General features: G+C 52.2%; 8 protein-coding genes across 8 annotated transcripts; 5 read left to right on the top strand and 3 right to left on the bottom strand.

Annotated features, from left to right (window-relative positions):
* Window positions 1-1075: 1075 nt before the first annotated feature.
* On the top strand, window positions 1076-2459 carry GT037_007913 (eukaryotic translation initiation factor 3 subunit m; the record flags this gene model as incomplete). The annotated part of the gene is made up of 2 exons (XM_038932960.1): window positions 1076-1292; window positions 1366-2459. The coding sequence occupies 2 exons, from the start codon at window positions 1076-1078 to the stop codon at window positions 2457-2459; spliced, it is 1311 nt and encodes a 436-aa protein (XP_038784461.1).
* Window positions 2460-2616: 157 nt separating this feature from the next.
* On the bottom strand, window positions 2617-3349 carry GT037_007912 (ump-cmp kinase; the record flags this gene model as incomplete). Its single annotated transcript, XM_038932959.1, has 2 exons — window positions 2617-2963; window positions 3013-3349. The coding sequence occupies 2 exons, from the start codon at window positions 3347-3349 to the stop codon at window positions 2617-2619; spliced, it is 684 nt and encodes a 227-aa protein (XP_038784460.1).
* Window positions 3350-4004: 655 nt separating this feature from the next.
* Window positions 4005-5099, top strand: GT037_007911 (uncharacterized protein; the record flags this gene model as incomplete). The annotated part of the gene is made up of 2 exons (XM_038932958.1): window positions 4005-4573; window positions 4658-5099. The coding sequence occupies 2 exons, from the start codon at window positions 4005-4007 to the stop codon at window positions 5097-5099; spliced, it is 1011 nt and encodes a 336-aa protein (XP_038784459.1).
* Window positions 5100-5384: 285 nt separating this feature from the next.
* Window positions 5385-7842, bottom strand: GT037_007910 (proteasome subunit alpha type-3; the record flags this gene model as incomplete). The annotated part of the gene is made up of 5 exons (XM_038932957.1): window positions 5385-5908; window positions 5981-6318; window positions 6554-6867; window positions 6917-7468; window positions 7693-7842. 5 exons carry the CDS (start codon window positions 7840-7842, stop codon window positions 5385-5387), a joined length of 1878 nt encoding a protein of 625 aa, XP_038784458.1.
* A 623-nt stretch (window positions 7843-8465) lies between these two features.
* On the top strand, window positions 8466-9475 carry GT037_007909 (uncharacterized protein; the record flags this gene model as incomplete). The annotated part of the gene is made up of 2 exons (XM_038932956.1): window positions 8466-8555; window positions 8609-9475. The coding sequence occupies 2 exons, from the start codon at window positions 8466-8468 to the stop codon at window positions 9473-9475; spliced, it is 957 nt and encodes a 318-aa protein (XP_038784457.1).
* A 294-nt stretch (window positions 9476-9769) lies between these two features.
* On the bottom strand, window positions 9770-10402 carry GT037_007908 (uncharacterized protein; the record flags this gene model as incomplete). Its single annotated transcript, XM_038932955.1, has 1 exon — window positions 9770-10402. The coding sequence occupies one exon, from the start codon at window positions 10400-10402 to the stop codon at window positions 9770-9772; it is 633 nt and encodes a 210-aa protein (XP_038784456.1).
* A 248-nt stretch (window positions 10403-10650) lies between these two features.
* On the top strand, window positions 10651-11413 carry GT037_007907 (proteasome subunit beta type-3; the record flags this gene model as incomplete). Its single annotated transcript, XM_038932954.1, has 4 exons — window positions 10651-10653; window positions 10701-10719; window positions 10770-11221; window positions 11270-11413. The coding sequence occupies 4 exons, from the start codon at window positions 10651-10653 to the stop codon at window positions 11411-11413; spliced, it is 618 nt and encodes a 205-aa protein (XP_038784455.1).
* Window positions 11414-11895: 482 nt separating this feature from the next.
* GT037_007906 (pre-mrna-splicing atp-dependent rna helicase prp28) lies at window positions 11896-14130 on the top strand (the record flags this gene model as incomplete). Its single annotated transcript, XM_038932953.1, has 2 exons — window positions 11896-14048; window positions 14127-14130. The coding sequence occupies 2 exons, from the start codon at window positions 11896-11898 to the stop codon at window positions 14128-14130; spliced, it is 2157 nt and encodes a 718-aa protein (XP_038784454.1).
* Window positions 14131-14278: the final 148 nt, after the last annotated feature.

Genomic DNA, 14278 nt, shown 5'->3' with positions numbered 1-14278 from the left:
ATGAGACTCGAGTCTAAGCGAATTCGGTATATTGTAGGCTGAAAGGATCAATCCCTGTCACCCCCGCAAAACGCGTTTATGTGTTCGGCACTTGACAAGAGGCTTTTCCTGTTCATTGCAGGAAAATTGTTAGCTCGTCGACCCAACATGAAATTGCTCCTTGCTCTTGCTACATGTCCGCCCAGAAGTGCTACGACATGGTCATTTGGTAAACGAGCATAGCTAGATGTACTAACAGCTCGGGGTACCCAATTTTATCAGAGTCCTTATTGTATGGGTCTTTAGAAATACTATTTCCGATCTGAGACACTGACTGTTCACCGTAGGGATGACCCCACAATCGACAATCAATGGGTGCCCCTTTCAGCCAGCCCCTCCAATATCGGCATTTACGTACTCACTAGCAGTCAACACACCGTTAGCAAGTTCTCTCGTTCGGTATAATGTAACGGATATGTAGGAACTTCACGTGGCAGAGGACGTTGATCGACAGGTAGTACTGCATGGACGCAATCAGTGTAGCGAACTCATGTAAATGAGCGACGTTTTGCGTCCAAGTCCAATTAGAGTTCTTGAGGGAGAGTTGGCCGAATGGAGGATCTTCATCTTGTACAACAACGTCTTAGACGTCAGAGACGGAAATACACTGACGGAAAGATCCTTCGTCACGGTGCACCCTGAAGTTGAAGGTGATGCGTATGAGCTTGCATTACAAGAGGGCGGGTGCCTGGATGCCCTACTGGAAGCCGTAAGTAGATTTGAATTTGATATGATAGTGCAGGGGATAGCAACAATTCGTTGCGAATGGTGACAAGTCTAGATCTGACATTTGTGACGCTTCCAAGGGTTCGATCATGGGAGTATAATATCCACCGGTGTGGTGTTTCTTCAACGTAGCAAATGGTTCCGGTTGTGTTGGATCAAGTCTGTGCGTTATCGATAGCGACGTCCCAAAAACCCAACTCCAATCTTGGCATCCCACCAACGCCGCTCCCATTGTCGACAATCCACCAACCCCGCCCTCTGCGCCCGCCGCCTACACTCTCCCCTAATACCAGACTCTACGACACTCACCATGCCGGGCGCCAAGACCACGCTGCTCATCGAGGGCACCTTCGAGGAGCTTACCGACGAGTTCGCACAATACATTGACAGCCTCAAAAAATCCCAGGGCGATGAGAGCGCCAACCTCCAGGGCGAGAGCGCAGACCTGCTCAAGGAGAACAAGAAGGACGATGTTCTCAAGAAGCTCGTCGTCGGTAGCCAAGCGCTGAACCAGGCGCCAGAGAAGGGTACGGCTTCAGTCATGACACAAGAGGGCGTATGTTGATGGGAGAAGACACTGGGCTAACAATGAGCGCGCAGAATTCATCGCGGCATACAACCTGCTTATTCACCTCGTAAACCAGTCGCCGAATGTGTCCGTGTTCATCCCCAAGATGTGCCAGAACCTTAGCACACCTATCTCTTCGTCGCCCCAGAACGGTGGTGGTCTGGCTCTCTCCATCCTCAGCACCATCTTCAACACCACCCAGCCGGACAGCGAAACGCGCTACCACGTGCTCCTCGCCATTCTCCGTGTCATTCGCGCTACATCAAATTTCGAGACGCTGCGACCACAACTGAAGCAGCTCGACAGCTGGATAGCTGCATGGCAGACTGGGGAGGAGAATGCGCGCAAGCTTTACCTTGCTGTTAGCGACGTCGCATCGGACGCTGGCGAGGATGAGCAGGCATACACATATCTGCTACGCGCACTCAGGACGTTCCCTTCAGAACAAGCATCGTCCCCAGAGGCTCGTGAGCTTTCTCTCCGTGCCCTCAAGTCGGCCCTTACCCACCCTACCCACTTCGACTTCCAAGATCTTACCGATCTCGACTCGATCCAGGCCCTCCGCAACTCCGACCCTGTCTACTTCCAGCTCCTCGAGATCTTCAACTCGGATCTGCTAGAGGACTTCAACGACTTCAAGGATGAACACGATGGCTGGGTTGAGGAGTCCGGTCTCGACGGCGCTGCCTTGAACCGCAAGATGCGCCTTCTCACTCTCGCGTCCATGGCTGCATCCGCCGGTCAGACCAGGTCGCTTCCCTACGAGAAGATCGCAAACAAACTACAAGTACCATCTGAAGATGTCGAGATGTGGGTCATCGACGTAATCCGCGCGGGTCTTGTCGAGGGCAAGCTCAGCCAGCTTAACCAGACCTTCCTGATCCACCGCTCAACATACCGCGTCTTTGGCGAAAACCAGTGGAGAGAGGTGGACTCCAGGTTAAACCTATGGCGAAACAGTCTACAAGGTGTTCTGGACGTCATTAAGCAAGAGAAGCTGAGGTTCTTGCAGGAGAAGGAGGACGAGGCAAACAAGGCAGACCAGAAGGCTGATATGGCCTCGAGGTTCGGCGGACGGGGTGGACAGAGGAAGCAGCACAGGGCCATAGATGAAGATATGGACTAAGCGGCTGCAGCGACTTGATTCGCGTTTGTTTCTTTCAAAAGGGGTAAGCTTGGGACGGATGCATTATGAGGCTTTTCAGGTTCATGAACAGCAGCCCTCGAGCTGCATGATAGACAATGCAATTCAGATATATTGATTCTTGCGCCCCTCCCACTGTCTATGAAGCCTGTGTCTGTACAAATGTAAGATTGATGGGCTTTACGCCACGCTCCTTGAGCTTCTCCTGCACATCCCGGTAGACCTGGTCTGGCTCCTGTTCCGCGTTTATCTTGACAACCCTGTCCTGCAATTCAAACTCTTTGACCACAGGCATGCTTGTCTCCACGAATGTCCTGAAGCGCTTTCGGATACTCTCCGGGTTATCGTCCGCGCGGCCGGATGTCTCGCCACGGTGGAGAAGTCTCTTCTCCATGACAGCCTCGGAGCAGTCAAAAAAGATGGTGAACTTGGAAGGGCAGACAGAGCGCTCGAATGCGTGAGCTTGGTCGAGTTTTCGTGGGAAGCCTCTTAACGTTAGACGATAGGGGAAGACTAGTTGTATTGGGCATCGTACCATCAATCAAGAACAATTTTCCGTGGTTCTCACCACTCTCAATGCTACTCTTCATAGCATTCTCCAGCAGCTGAACAGTGACCTCCATTGGCACAATGGTGCCCTCCTTGATGTATGTCTTGATCATCTCGCCGAACTCGCTGCCCGCACGGTCCTGCTCCTCACGAAGCAGGTCGCCAGCAGAGAGATGCTTGAAGCCATAGTCGCTGACGAGCTTTGTACATTGAGTGCCCTTTCCTGCACCAGGACCACCGAGGACGAAGAGTACAGTGACTTCGTCGCTGGACCAGAGAGGAGAAGAGCGGCTGCCGGCGGCAGTTCCTTCGATAGCAGGCATGTTGGCTAGTGAGGATGCGAAGGCTTCACTTGTCCTTTGCCACTGGGTGAATGGCCCTGAATCGGTCCTTTGGGTTGGTATCCCTCGCCTTTGCGCTGCTCAACGATCTGGTTGAACAGGTATGTGCCTAGTCCCAAGATAGCGAGAATAGGCCAGACCTTGAGGGGAGATTTGGAAGGCGGAGTCCGGATGTGTGTTGGAGGCTGCAGGGATGAAGATATGGGGTCAGTGTATGCCTTGCATGCATTTCGTAGGGTCACAACTTACTTCGTTGGGGCCTGTTGGTTCGCCTGGTTGATGGAGACGAGATGCGTTTACCCTAGAGGAGGTAAAGGCGCGAGTTGCGAAGAATTGAGGCTGACGAAGGAGGATACGCTGGCGCGAGAGTAGCGACATAATGATAATAAGGCGGTATGGGGAGGGGCGATTGTCGCAGAGACGAGGAATGTACGTGTACACTAACCTTAGGTGGGGCTAGCTCAGGGCCCAGGCTTGCTAGCATCAATTGATCATTGATGTTGTTCTCCACTCCCCATCTTTACTGGTACGGCAACTGCCACATTCCCACCAACTTGATCCCACCTTGAATCATAGCCAACTGTTGTCTACGGCTAACAGATATTCTCAGCTTCCACCGCTTGGGAAGCTTGAAGACATGGTTACAACCACTTTCTTCTCCCGCGCTCGCAGGTCGGCGGTGCATGCGCCAAACAAGATACGCGGCTTCCTTGCTTTACCCGGAGAGATCAGAAACCAGATTTACAACTCCTACTTTGAGTCGGAGCGCCGCTGTGAGATTGTCGGTAATGGAGCTCAATTTACACAGCGATCCCCGCAGACCGTCAAGCTGTCATTGAATCTTGCTCTTGCGAAAAATACTACTCCGGCGTATAAATCTGAGGCAAATGTTATTCCTCCTACCGTGGTCCGCTTCCCAAGACCACTTGGTAAGTACAATGCTGTCCGGGGATTATGCACGAATTGGCAGGGTTCGCTGCATGCCCTGAGTCTTGTATGCAAGCAAATCTACTCGGAGACAGCAACCTTCCTATACCAGAAGACAGTCTTTGTGTTCAACGCGCCAAAGCGCATGGTCAATTTCTTCAGATTCGCCTCCAGCGTTGGCATTGAGAACATCACCAAATTGCATCTCCACTACAACACCTATGGTCACCCTCATAGAACCGAGTTCCGAGTCTGGCAAGAAAAGCACAGCCAGAGTTGGTAAGTACTATGATGTGCTTCGTGGGCTCGGCTGTGCTCTTGCATACTATACGGAAAAGTAACTAACACTGTGCTCACTTCTAGGCAGCAAGCTTGTAAGATCGCCTCGAGGAAGCTCACAGGTCTACACGAGCTTGAGGTCTGGATGAAAGTTCACGAAGCCGCTCCGAAGCTCAGCCTGCGTGAAAAATGGTTGAGACCTTTGCTCCAGTTTCGGCGATTGGCATGTTCCAAAGAACTGGCGAGTCGAAAGACAGCGTCAACTCAACCTGTCCGTTGTCAGTCGGGACTTCAAATCGCCAAGGTGCATGTTGAGACACATTGGACCAAGAATGTTGAGCTCTACTGGGCTGATAACAGAAGGCTGGTAGAGGCAAGTAAGGATTTGCACCAGCTCTTCGGACAGGCCGTCGGATTAGCTATCATTGGCTCGACAGAACAGGCGGCAATGGCTGGGTTCAATGCAGCATGGAGGGAGAAACATGCAGAGTGGAGAAATCATCTTCCACTAGTTCGAGGAGCATGACGAGTATTGTTTCGAGACCATGGGCACATTAGACATTCAAAGGATCGGCCCAGAAGATATCAATACTGTTTAAGTGGGTACGATGCGTGCCACTCGCTATTGTGAAGACGCATCATGCTCATGCAGATGATGTGCTCAGACCAGCATATGTCAACGTGATTCCGACTGTCTTTCTCATTCTTGAGTCTATGTGTCTACCCGATTCTATGTTTCTAATTGATGGAAGAGTTCTAACGACGTACACTCGGTAACCTAAAAATCGTAAATGACCCAACTTTATGAGGCTCAAGCACTCGGATTCTGCTTAGTAGCCTCGTCATCAACCTGTGCCTTGTTCGCAGCTATCTCCTCCTCAACCTCCGGCGGGAAGTCCCCAGGTACGATACCAAAGACGCCGATATCACTCCTGCCCATACCTCCGCCCTTCTTCTCCGTCTCCTCACTCTCCTTCAGCACGAAGAATCCAGCATTCTTCTTCATCTCATCCTCGTCAAACTCAAAGACACGCCAGTCGGCGTTGAAGAACATGCGGTTGCACACACCCGTGCGCAGGAAACCCGAATGCGAGACAACGGCAATAACCTTCTCGGGACGCGAGTAGAGGTCCTTGAGACATCTCTGTCCACGTGCTAGGATAGCCTTTTCGGTAAAGGCGTATGGGTTTTTGGCTCCGCCTGTTGTCTTATCTGGGAACGAAGGGTCTACAACTGAGAAGTCGTATTGCGGGAATTCTTTAGAGATCTGGTCGATGGGTGTTCCAGTATCACAGGGCTTGTCGGCATTTTCTTGCCAGTTTGCGTCAGGTATAACTGTAAACGAATCAGAACTCATGCTACGCGGGTATAGAAACGAGCGTCTTCACGATCCGTGAACAACCTTACCTTTTGTACCCCTCTTGATAAGCCAGTCTAGTCCAATAGTGGCAGTCTGAAGCGTCCGTCTTTGAGCGCTCACAACAATGAGTTCAACTTCGTTGCCGATCTTGCTCGCTTTCAGACTCTCGTGTAGCTCGCGGGATTGCTGTTCGCCCAGCTCGGTAAGTGGAGGATCACGGATAGACCAGTCGCTGGTGGCATTGTGTTCTGCCTGAGCATGGCGGATGAGTATAAGAGTTGGCGGCATGATGGCAAACAGCAATTGGTTAGATAGAGGGAGTGTAGGTGGAGGTAGAGACGCGTGACGTATGGTACTTATGGAAGTTGTTGACTTGGTTTTCAAACTCGGCTTGCAGGTGACGCGCTACAGTAGTGGGGCGGATGTACCTGCATGGCGATTCGTCGATGATGTCAATCCATAAATGGCAGGAGCGACGAAGCAACTTTGGTAGGCGGGCCGAACATGAGAGTGACATTACCGTGCTTGCTTCTGTAAATGTTGTTCATTTGATCGTGAAAGGCAATGAAAGCCGCTCGTAATGCTTGTTACCGTCTACGCAGTGTCATGTCGTCGTCTACTCCTCCATCTTCTCCTCGTCCTCGTCATCATCGTCGTCTCCCTCTAGTGCCTTCTTTGCTAACTTCTCAGCCTCTTCCCGGATGTCTTTGGGTACTTCTTCGTGCCTGCCCTTGGTAGGACCGTCGAGACTGCTGATCCATGTCATCTCAAGCTCAAACTCCTTGTCCTTGTTGTCATCGTGCGCGACGTAGATGATGCGTGCTGCCTCCTTGACACCCTCCTCCAGTGATAGCTGTCCTTCAGCGAGGTTGAGCTTCTCGAGCTCCGACTTGGCGACCTGGCGGCCCTTGCCTGTAGCCGCACCGTAGTAACCCTATGCGCGTTAGTTATTGCCCATGTCTCGACAAGATGATTCTGCATACCCAATATAGACCGCTAGGCTCGATCATGTAGAGTGATGGCCCACCGTGCTTCGCACCCTCCTTCTTGCCTCCCGAACCAACAGCAGGCCCAGAACCGACTTGGCCATCTACTGGTAGCTCTGCCTCAGAATCCCAGCCTGCAAGGATGGCGGTTATACCAAATGGACGGACACTGGAGTAAAGAGTATATGCTTGGGCATAGCTTCCCATGCGGTCGGCAAGAGACGAAGAGGGAATAGGTGCCTTGTACATCTGCCGCCATTGAGCTGCTTCATCGCGGGCGCGGGAGACGAAGTGGCGACCGTCGGGGAGGAGACCGGAAGATACGATGCCCATATTACGGTCTACGGTTGCTATCCGCTTGTTCGCGCCTGGCTTGAGGAGCTTGCTGCTGACAAGCTTCTCGAGAGCGAGTACGACGCCATCCTTGCACTTAATGCCAACCGCTGTGCCACCGTTCTCGACCGCCTTGACCGCGTATTCGACCTGGAAGTTTCGACCATCGGGGGAGAAGACCGAGTTGGACAGGTCGTAGCCCGTGCCTATTGAAGTCTACACCATAGTTAGATCGACTGGGGTGCTTGCACTGTTGCGGTGGGGTGTTTACCATGGTGGGTGGGGTGAAGACTGAAGACGGTGATGTGAGTTTTTCGAGATGTCAAATAGTCCCTGGGTTGTAAAGGAACAATTACCGTATTAGCAAACGTTGAAAGTCGAGCGTCCCGGTGTAGATGATTCTAGGCAATGGTGTATCTGCGCAAGCTCCAGTAGCTCACTAGCGCGCCAAGGAGAGCATCCCCGGTCCCCGACACCCACTGTAGAGGCATCAGCACCGACGAACGCAAGTCACAACGCCCGCAAACGTTGCGATCTTCCGAGTCCCTTGCGGCGTTCTCGAAACCAGTTGGTGCGATCCGTCCTCTCATTGCTGGTCTCTCCTGTATTCGCGTATCCGCTGTCTGTTGTCCCGGCTTCTTCCGCCAGGACCGCTCCAATTGCACACACCTACATCCAAAAGTGCATACGCCCATACACATTTGATGAGTTGTCGTCCCAAACCGACCACTATTTACAAGCTCCAGAGACACCTCATTGGCTGTCCAAAGACTAGCCGAACAAGTTGGGTTTCAGCTTCGTCACTAATTGGATGTGGGCGACAAAATTATCAGAATCATCCCGCCTACACGCATGACCCCAACAGCACGCTATACTTAACGGTACATAAAGAACCACCATCACGCTGCTGCTAATTTTCCTACTGACCCCTCTTCATTGCTGACTTGATTCAAGTGTCTCTGAATACCTTTCTCTGTTTGTTCCTGACTCACAGCGCCTTTGACCCCTTCCCCGCCGATTGTCGTCAGCGCCCAACCAACGCACGCGCGGATAGTACGAGCCAATATCAAAGCCCAGCAGCGAAACATAAGTTCGAGTGCCCAAGATATTCTATCGTTACAAGTGTCATTCGACTCGACGACTGCTACAGCTTTTCAACCTTGTTTTTTCCAAGTTGCCCCTCATACCGCTTGCCGTTGAGACCCTAGAGGATATGCAGCTCCTCCACCACTGCAACTGCACTTACGACACGCCTATCTCGTACAGTCCTTTCGTTTTCTCTCAGAATATCTCTTGCTCAAACGTAAGCTCGATCGTCATCGGTCGATGCTACCAGATACTAACATTACGTCATAGTGCGGCACAATATCTACAGGCATCAACGTCCAGGGGAAAGCAGCAGAAGACGCAAACATGCAGCAGGATGAGCTTACCCGGTTGTTTTCAGCCAATATGAACTTGTCGCAAGGAAACGTACAGCCCATGCAACCACAGATGCACCAAGAGCAACAAATGCAGCAGCAAAAGCAAGAGCAAGAAGAGACCCCGAAGCAGATCGTCTACGCTTCCCAACACTACACCCATTCATATCACGTACCTACTCGCAGTTCCTCTGAGCCGGCCTTGAAGACGCACATCGACTCGTCGGATCTCGCGGCTGTACTCCTAAGGAACAGCATCGACCCCACTCTTCTGTTCCCTTCACAGATCGAGCTCTTCCAGAATGCGGATGATGATCAACGGCTCCGTCTCCTGGAGCTTTGGCGTATATCTCCTCCATCAGGGCGTCAAGGTCACCCAGCAGGCGTAGACTACAACATGTCTAGACAGCTTTACGACTGGCCGCCCACCAGCCTAGCACAGGAGGAGGCAATGGCGAAGTTGAGATACGAGAAGCAGCAGGCAGAGTCGGCGCAACAAGAGGCCATTCAGCAACACCAGCAGCAGCTGGAACAGAGCATGTCTGCAGCAGCTGAACCCTATATGGCGTCGGGATATGAGATGATGGCTAGACGCGAGTATGAACAGTCGGCGCGAGCTGAGAAAGAATCGAACAAGTACAACCAGGCCACCGACCCGGTCTACAACAACACAGGGAGCAATGGGCTCTGGCAGAAGAACGCGAGTAGCGTCGCGGATATGGAGAACACTTACGGAGCGTATGCATATGCGCGAGAATATGGACTGCACGGCGGATATGGCGATGAGGAGATGGTCATGTAAAACATGATGTTGCTATGTCGGACTCCCTGAGGATAGGGGCCCTGACGAGTTTATACGTTGGCACGCCTGTGTGCACATCCTTGTTTCCTATATTATACCCAGAACTAGTTGCACACGCGAACAATAACGTCGAAGGATTGTCGTACATGAGATACTTCGGTTAGCAAGATACCCAGGCAGAACTACATTGCAATGTATCGATTGAGCTCCACTTAGGTTTCGTCGTGTGGTGAAACAAGATAGTATTGGTACATTCGAACGGTTGTTTCCCGAAAGGGTTCAAGAAGATGCATTCTATTTCGCCTTTCCACTCGGCCACTTCTTCCATCCTCTTCCATGTCCCCTCTGCTTCCATTCCTGGATCAAAGCGGGCATGTTCAGCATGGCCTGCCTCCTCATCTCTAGACGTCCCTTTAGTGTTCGTTCCCAGAGCTTTCCCTTGACCTTCTGTCCCTCGCCTGTGCCCTTGACTTGCAGTCCTCTTTCTACCCTACGCCTTTCCTTCTCACCTGGCTTCTTGATGGTCCAGGGGAGGAGATCAACGACGCCATGTTCTGATGCGAGCTTTACGAGGTCGGCTTGCTTCCGTAGACCATAAGCGGGGGAGTGCCACCGTCCGGTTGCGAAGTTCTTATGTGGGAGAAATGGATTTGGGTACGGCAGATCGTGCGCTTCTGCCGGTATGTTTGAATTCGAGGGCGCATTTGACGGTCTGGAGGTGACCTCTGGCGCCGAAACCTCGGTCATGGAGGCATTGGGGTCGGTTGGTGGGGTTGTCGATATTGTTTCTGGGGTTGAGTGTGAAGTCGGCGATGTGAGTTGAGAGGAGAGACTGGGAAAGAGCGATGGCGGTGGGTACTTTTGGAAGAATCGCAGTAACCGCGGCGGTAGTGATTTTGCAATCTCGACAGACTTTTGGGCGCTCATGGTGGGTATCTTGTGCGTTGCGATCGCTATGGGCGTGTCTGTTGGTGCATGTCAAAAGTTCGCGCCAAGGCTACGAGGTCCAGGGTGGAGCTACTCGCGCCGCCTGGCCGCCGCGTAGCTATTGCTACCTATCTGAGTACATCACAACCACAACCAACACCACAGCTTTCAACACACGCCAGAGAGCTGTTTCCTCCTCTCTGATCCAAGTCACAGACCAAGGCGGAAAACACATCAAATACACAGCCATGGTAAGCAATCCCGCTGTCAACATGCAGTCCATAGCTAACCGCACCAGTCGTCACCATTCTCCATAAGTACGCTTCCACGAAAACCTCCACGCATACTCTTCTGACTATTTGAACAGACGGCGGTGCCTGTGTGGCCATGGTGGGCAAGGACTGCGTAGCCATAGCATGTGACTTGCGTCTCGGCATGCAAGCTCTCACCGTGTCCAACAACTTCCCCAAGATCTTCCAGTATGGCGACGTCTTCCTAGGTCTTACAGGACTCGCCACCGATGTATCCACCGTATCAGACCTTTTCCGCTACAAGGTCAACATGTACCGTCTCCGCGAAGAGCGCAACATCAGCCCTCAGACCATGGCGAACCTCGTAAGCTCAAGTTTGTACGAGAAGCGCTTTGGACCCTACTTCATTAGCCCGGTTATTGCCGGTATAAACCAGACGAGTGGAAAGCCTTTCATTTGCGGATTTGACAGCATTGGTTGCATCGACTTTGCGAAGGACTTCATTGTTAGCGGAACCGCAAGCGATCAACTGTTCGGTACATGTGAAGGACTATGGGAGCCGGATCTGGTGGGTTGTATCAATGTTTAGATTGATCCAAGCTAACATTCATGGTAGGGCCCCGAGGACCTCTTCGAGACAATCTCACAGGCGTTGCTCAACGCCGTCGACCGAGACGCACTTTCAGGTTGGGGCGCACACGTTTACATCATCGAGAAGGACAAGGTGACCAAGCGGTTACTCAAGGGCAGGCAGGACTGAGGTGGTGTATGGTACGAGGTGGCATATGATCATGTTTACGAGCTACGATGAATATGGGGTGCCGGAGATCTGCCTCATGGCTGTGACGAGGACAGGAGGCAAGATCACACCATGCTGTGATATGTATGCGATATCGCTCTAGGTACGCCATTTGGACCGCAGACAGCTAGAACTAGCTCCTGAATGAAGGCATCTCCAAGTCCATACCCGTTCTTGGAGCCCGTCATGACAAATCCGAGGACAAACCAGAAAGCCATAGGCAACTATACACGACACTGGGTGGCTGGACATGAGCATCTACATAACACATGTGACGCCATCATCTGAAGCAGTGTATGGCAAATCGATCCATGTAGCGGGGCCAGCTCACTATCGATAGTGATCACGCACGTGACCTGGTGTTGCCTTAGCGTGCATGCGATCTATAGTTCGCGTGAATCCTCCTCCGCAACTCTACAAACCGTGACCTCAGTAAAATCAAGATGACCGCCGCCGCTCCGCCCCCAGCTGCCCGCAAGCAGCCCCCGAGTATCGACGACATATTAAAGGCTAAGCGCGATAAAGAAGCGGCTGCCGCGAAGCCCAAATTTATACCAAAAGCGGAGAGGGAGCGCATTGCGCTTGAGAAGCGGAAGAAAGAAGTGGAGGAAGCGCAAAAGAGGCGAGAGGCTTCAAACGGAGACAGCGATGTTTGGAGACAATCGCAAGAGCACAATCGCACGAATGGTCACGCCAGTTACAATGGTCACAACGGCTCGTCCTCGTCCGTACCTACAGGGCCTCGTTCGATGCGCGATGCGCCGACTGGACCATCATCGATGCGAAGCGATCGCAGAAACGGAGACATGGCACCCCCACCACCGCCAGATAAGAAGGGCAACAAGCGTCCAGCCGAGGACGCTGAGGCTCTAATAAGACAACGATACATGGGCGCAGAGCAAAATCAGTCAACATTTTCAGCCAAGAAGAAGCGCAAGCGAACGACAGAAAAGAAGTTTAACTTTGAGTGGAACGAAGAAGAGGATACCAGCCACGATTATAACCCAATTTACCAACAGAAAGCTGAAGCAAGCTTCTTTGGACGTGGCAGACTTGGTGGCTTCTCCGACGAAGTTACAGACGCAACAACAAGGAAAATGGCTGAGGCAATCATGGAGCGAGATCCAGAGCACGGCAAAGAACGGGCTGAGGCACTTCTTGAGATGGAGCGGCGGCGGAAGGATAAGAGCGGCCGCGCACAACTAGACAAGCACTGGAGCGAGAAGAGACTGGAGAACATGCGGGAACGCGACTGGCGCATCTTCAAGGAGGACTTCAGTATCGCTACCAAAGGAGGCGGAATCCCGAATCCTATGCGTAGCTGGGACGAATCAGGACTTCCAGACAAGCTTATGCGTATCGTACATCAGGTTGGCTACACCGAGCCTTCGCCCATCCAACGCGCGGCTATACCTATCGCTCTACAGTGTCGCGATTTGATCGGAGTTGCTGCAACAGGTTCGGGTAAGACTGCCTCGTTCGTCCTGCCACTACTCGCCTACATCTCACAACTACCCCCTCTTGACGCCATGACCCGTCATGATGGCCCGTACGCCCTCATCCTCGCACCCACGCGTGAATTGGCCCAGCAAATCGAAATTGAGACTCGCAAGTTTGCGTCGCCACTAGGTTTCAGGACTGCTGTTCTTGTCGGTGGTCACTCCATCGAAGAACAGTCGTTCCAAATGCGGGACGGAGCCGAGATCATCATTGCCACGCCTGGTCGTCTAGTAGACTGTATTGAGCGCCGAGTTCTCGTTCTCAGTCAGTGTACTTACGTTATCATGGATGAGGCTGATAGGATGATTGACATGGGTTTCGAAGAGCCGGTCAACAAGATCCTCGATGCGCTACCCGTCAACAACGAGAAACCAGACACCGACGAGGCCGAAGACCCCAATGCGATGAGAAAGGGAACATATCGCCAAACCATGATGTACACAGCTACTATGCCGCCAGCTGTCGAAAGGATTGCGAAGAAGTACACACGTCGCCCAGCTATCGTTACAGTCGGCAACCAAGGCGAGGCTACTGACACCGTTGAGCAGCGTGTCGAATTCGTCCAGGGAGAAGAGAAGAGGAAGAAGCGTCTCCAGGAGATTCTTACGTCTGGCGAGTTCTCTGCACCAATTATTGTGTTCGTCAATATCAAACGAAACTGCGATGCCATTGCTCGCGAGATCAAACACATGGGCTTCTCATCCGCCACGATTCACGGTGGAAAAACGCAAGAACAGCGTGAGGCTGCTCTTGCGTCCCTCAAGAATGGACAAACTAGCGTGCTTGTTGCCACTGATTTGCTTGGTCGTGGTATCGACATTCAAGGCGTTCAATTGGTGGTGAACTTCAACATGCCAGGTAACATTGAAAGCTACACCCATCGTATCGGTCGTACTGGACGTTTGGGTGCGGACTCGGACAAACCTGGTGTTGCTATCACGTTCTGGGGCAACGAAGATGCGGATGTACTCTACGATCTCAAGCAGATTCTCATGAAGAGCCAGATCAGTAAGGTGCCTGAGGACCTGAGAAAGCACGAGGCAGCACAACAGAAGGGCAAGAAGAGGGGTGAGATTACGCAAAAGAATATCACGTAGTGAGCTGTAGAGTCTGTAGATGGCAAGGCAGCTGCAATGTGTCGGTTCCAAGACTGACCTTGTTGCAGCCTCATTAGCTGAGTAATAATGTAAAGTCGCCTCAACTTTCCGGGAACATGGTGAGCGTCCCAGCAAAGCAAAACTTGTCAACCGACGGCCTAATGCACGACTCAGTAGCGCCGATCTACCCCGGACTGCTGTGCTGCTCAATCCTGGAAAGGCTAGCAAG

This window comes from Alternaria burnsii (assembly GCF_013036055.1).
Source record: "Alternaria burnsii strain CBS107.38 chromosome Unknown 693, whole genome shotgun sequence".
Taxonomy (NCBI): Eukaryota; Fungi; Ascomycota; class Dothideomycetes; order Pleosporales; family Pleosporaceae; genus Alternaria; species Alternaria burnsii.
Note: the sequence above shows the minus strand (reverse complement) of the source record. Positions and strands in the feature narration are given on the sequence as shown.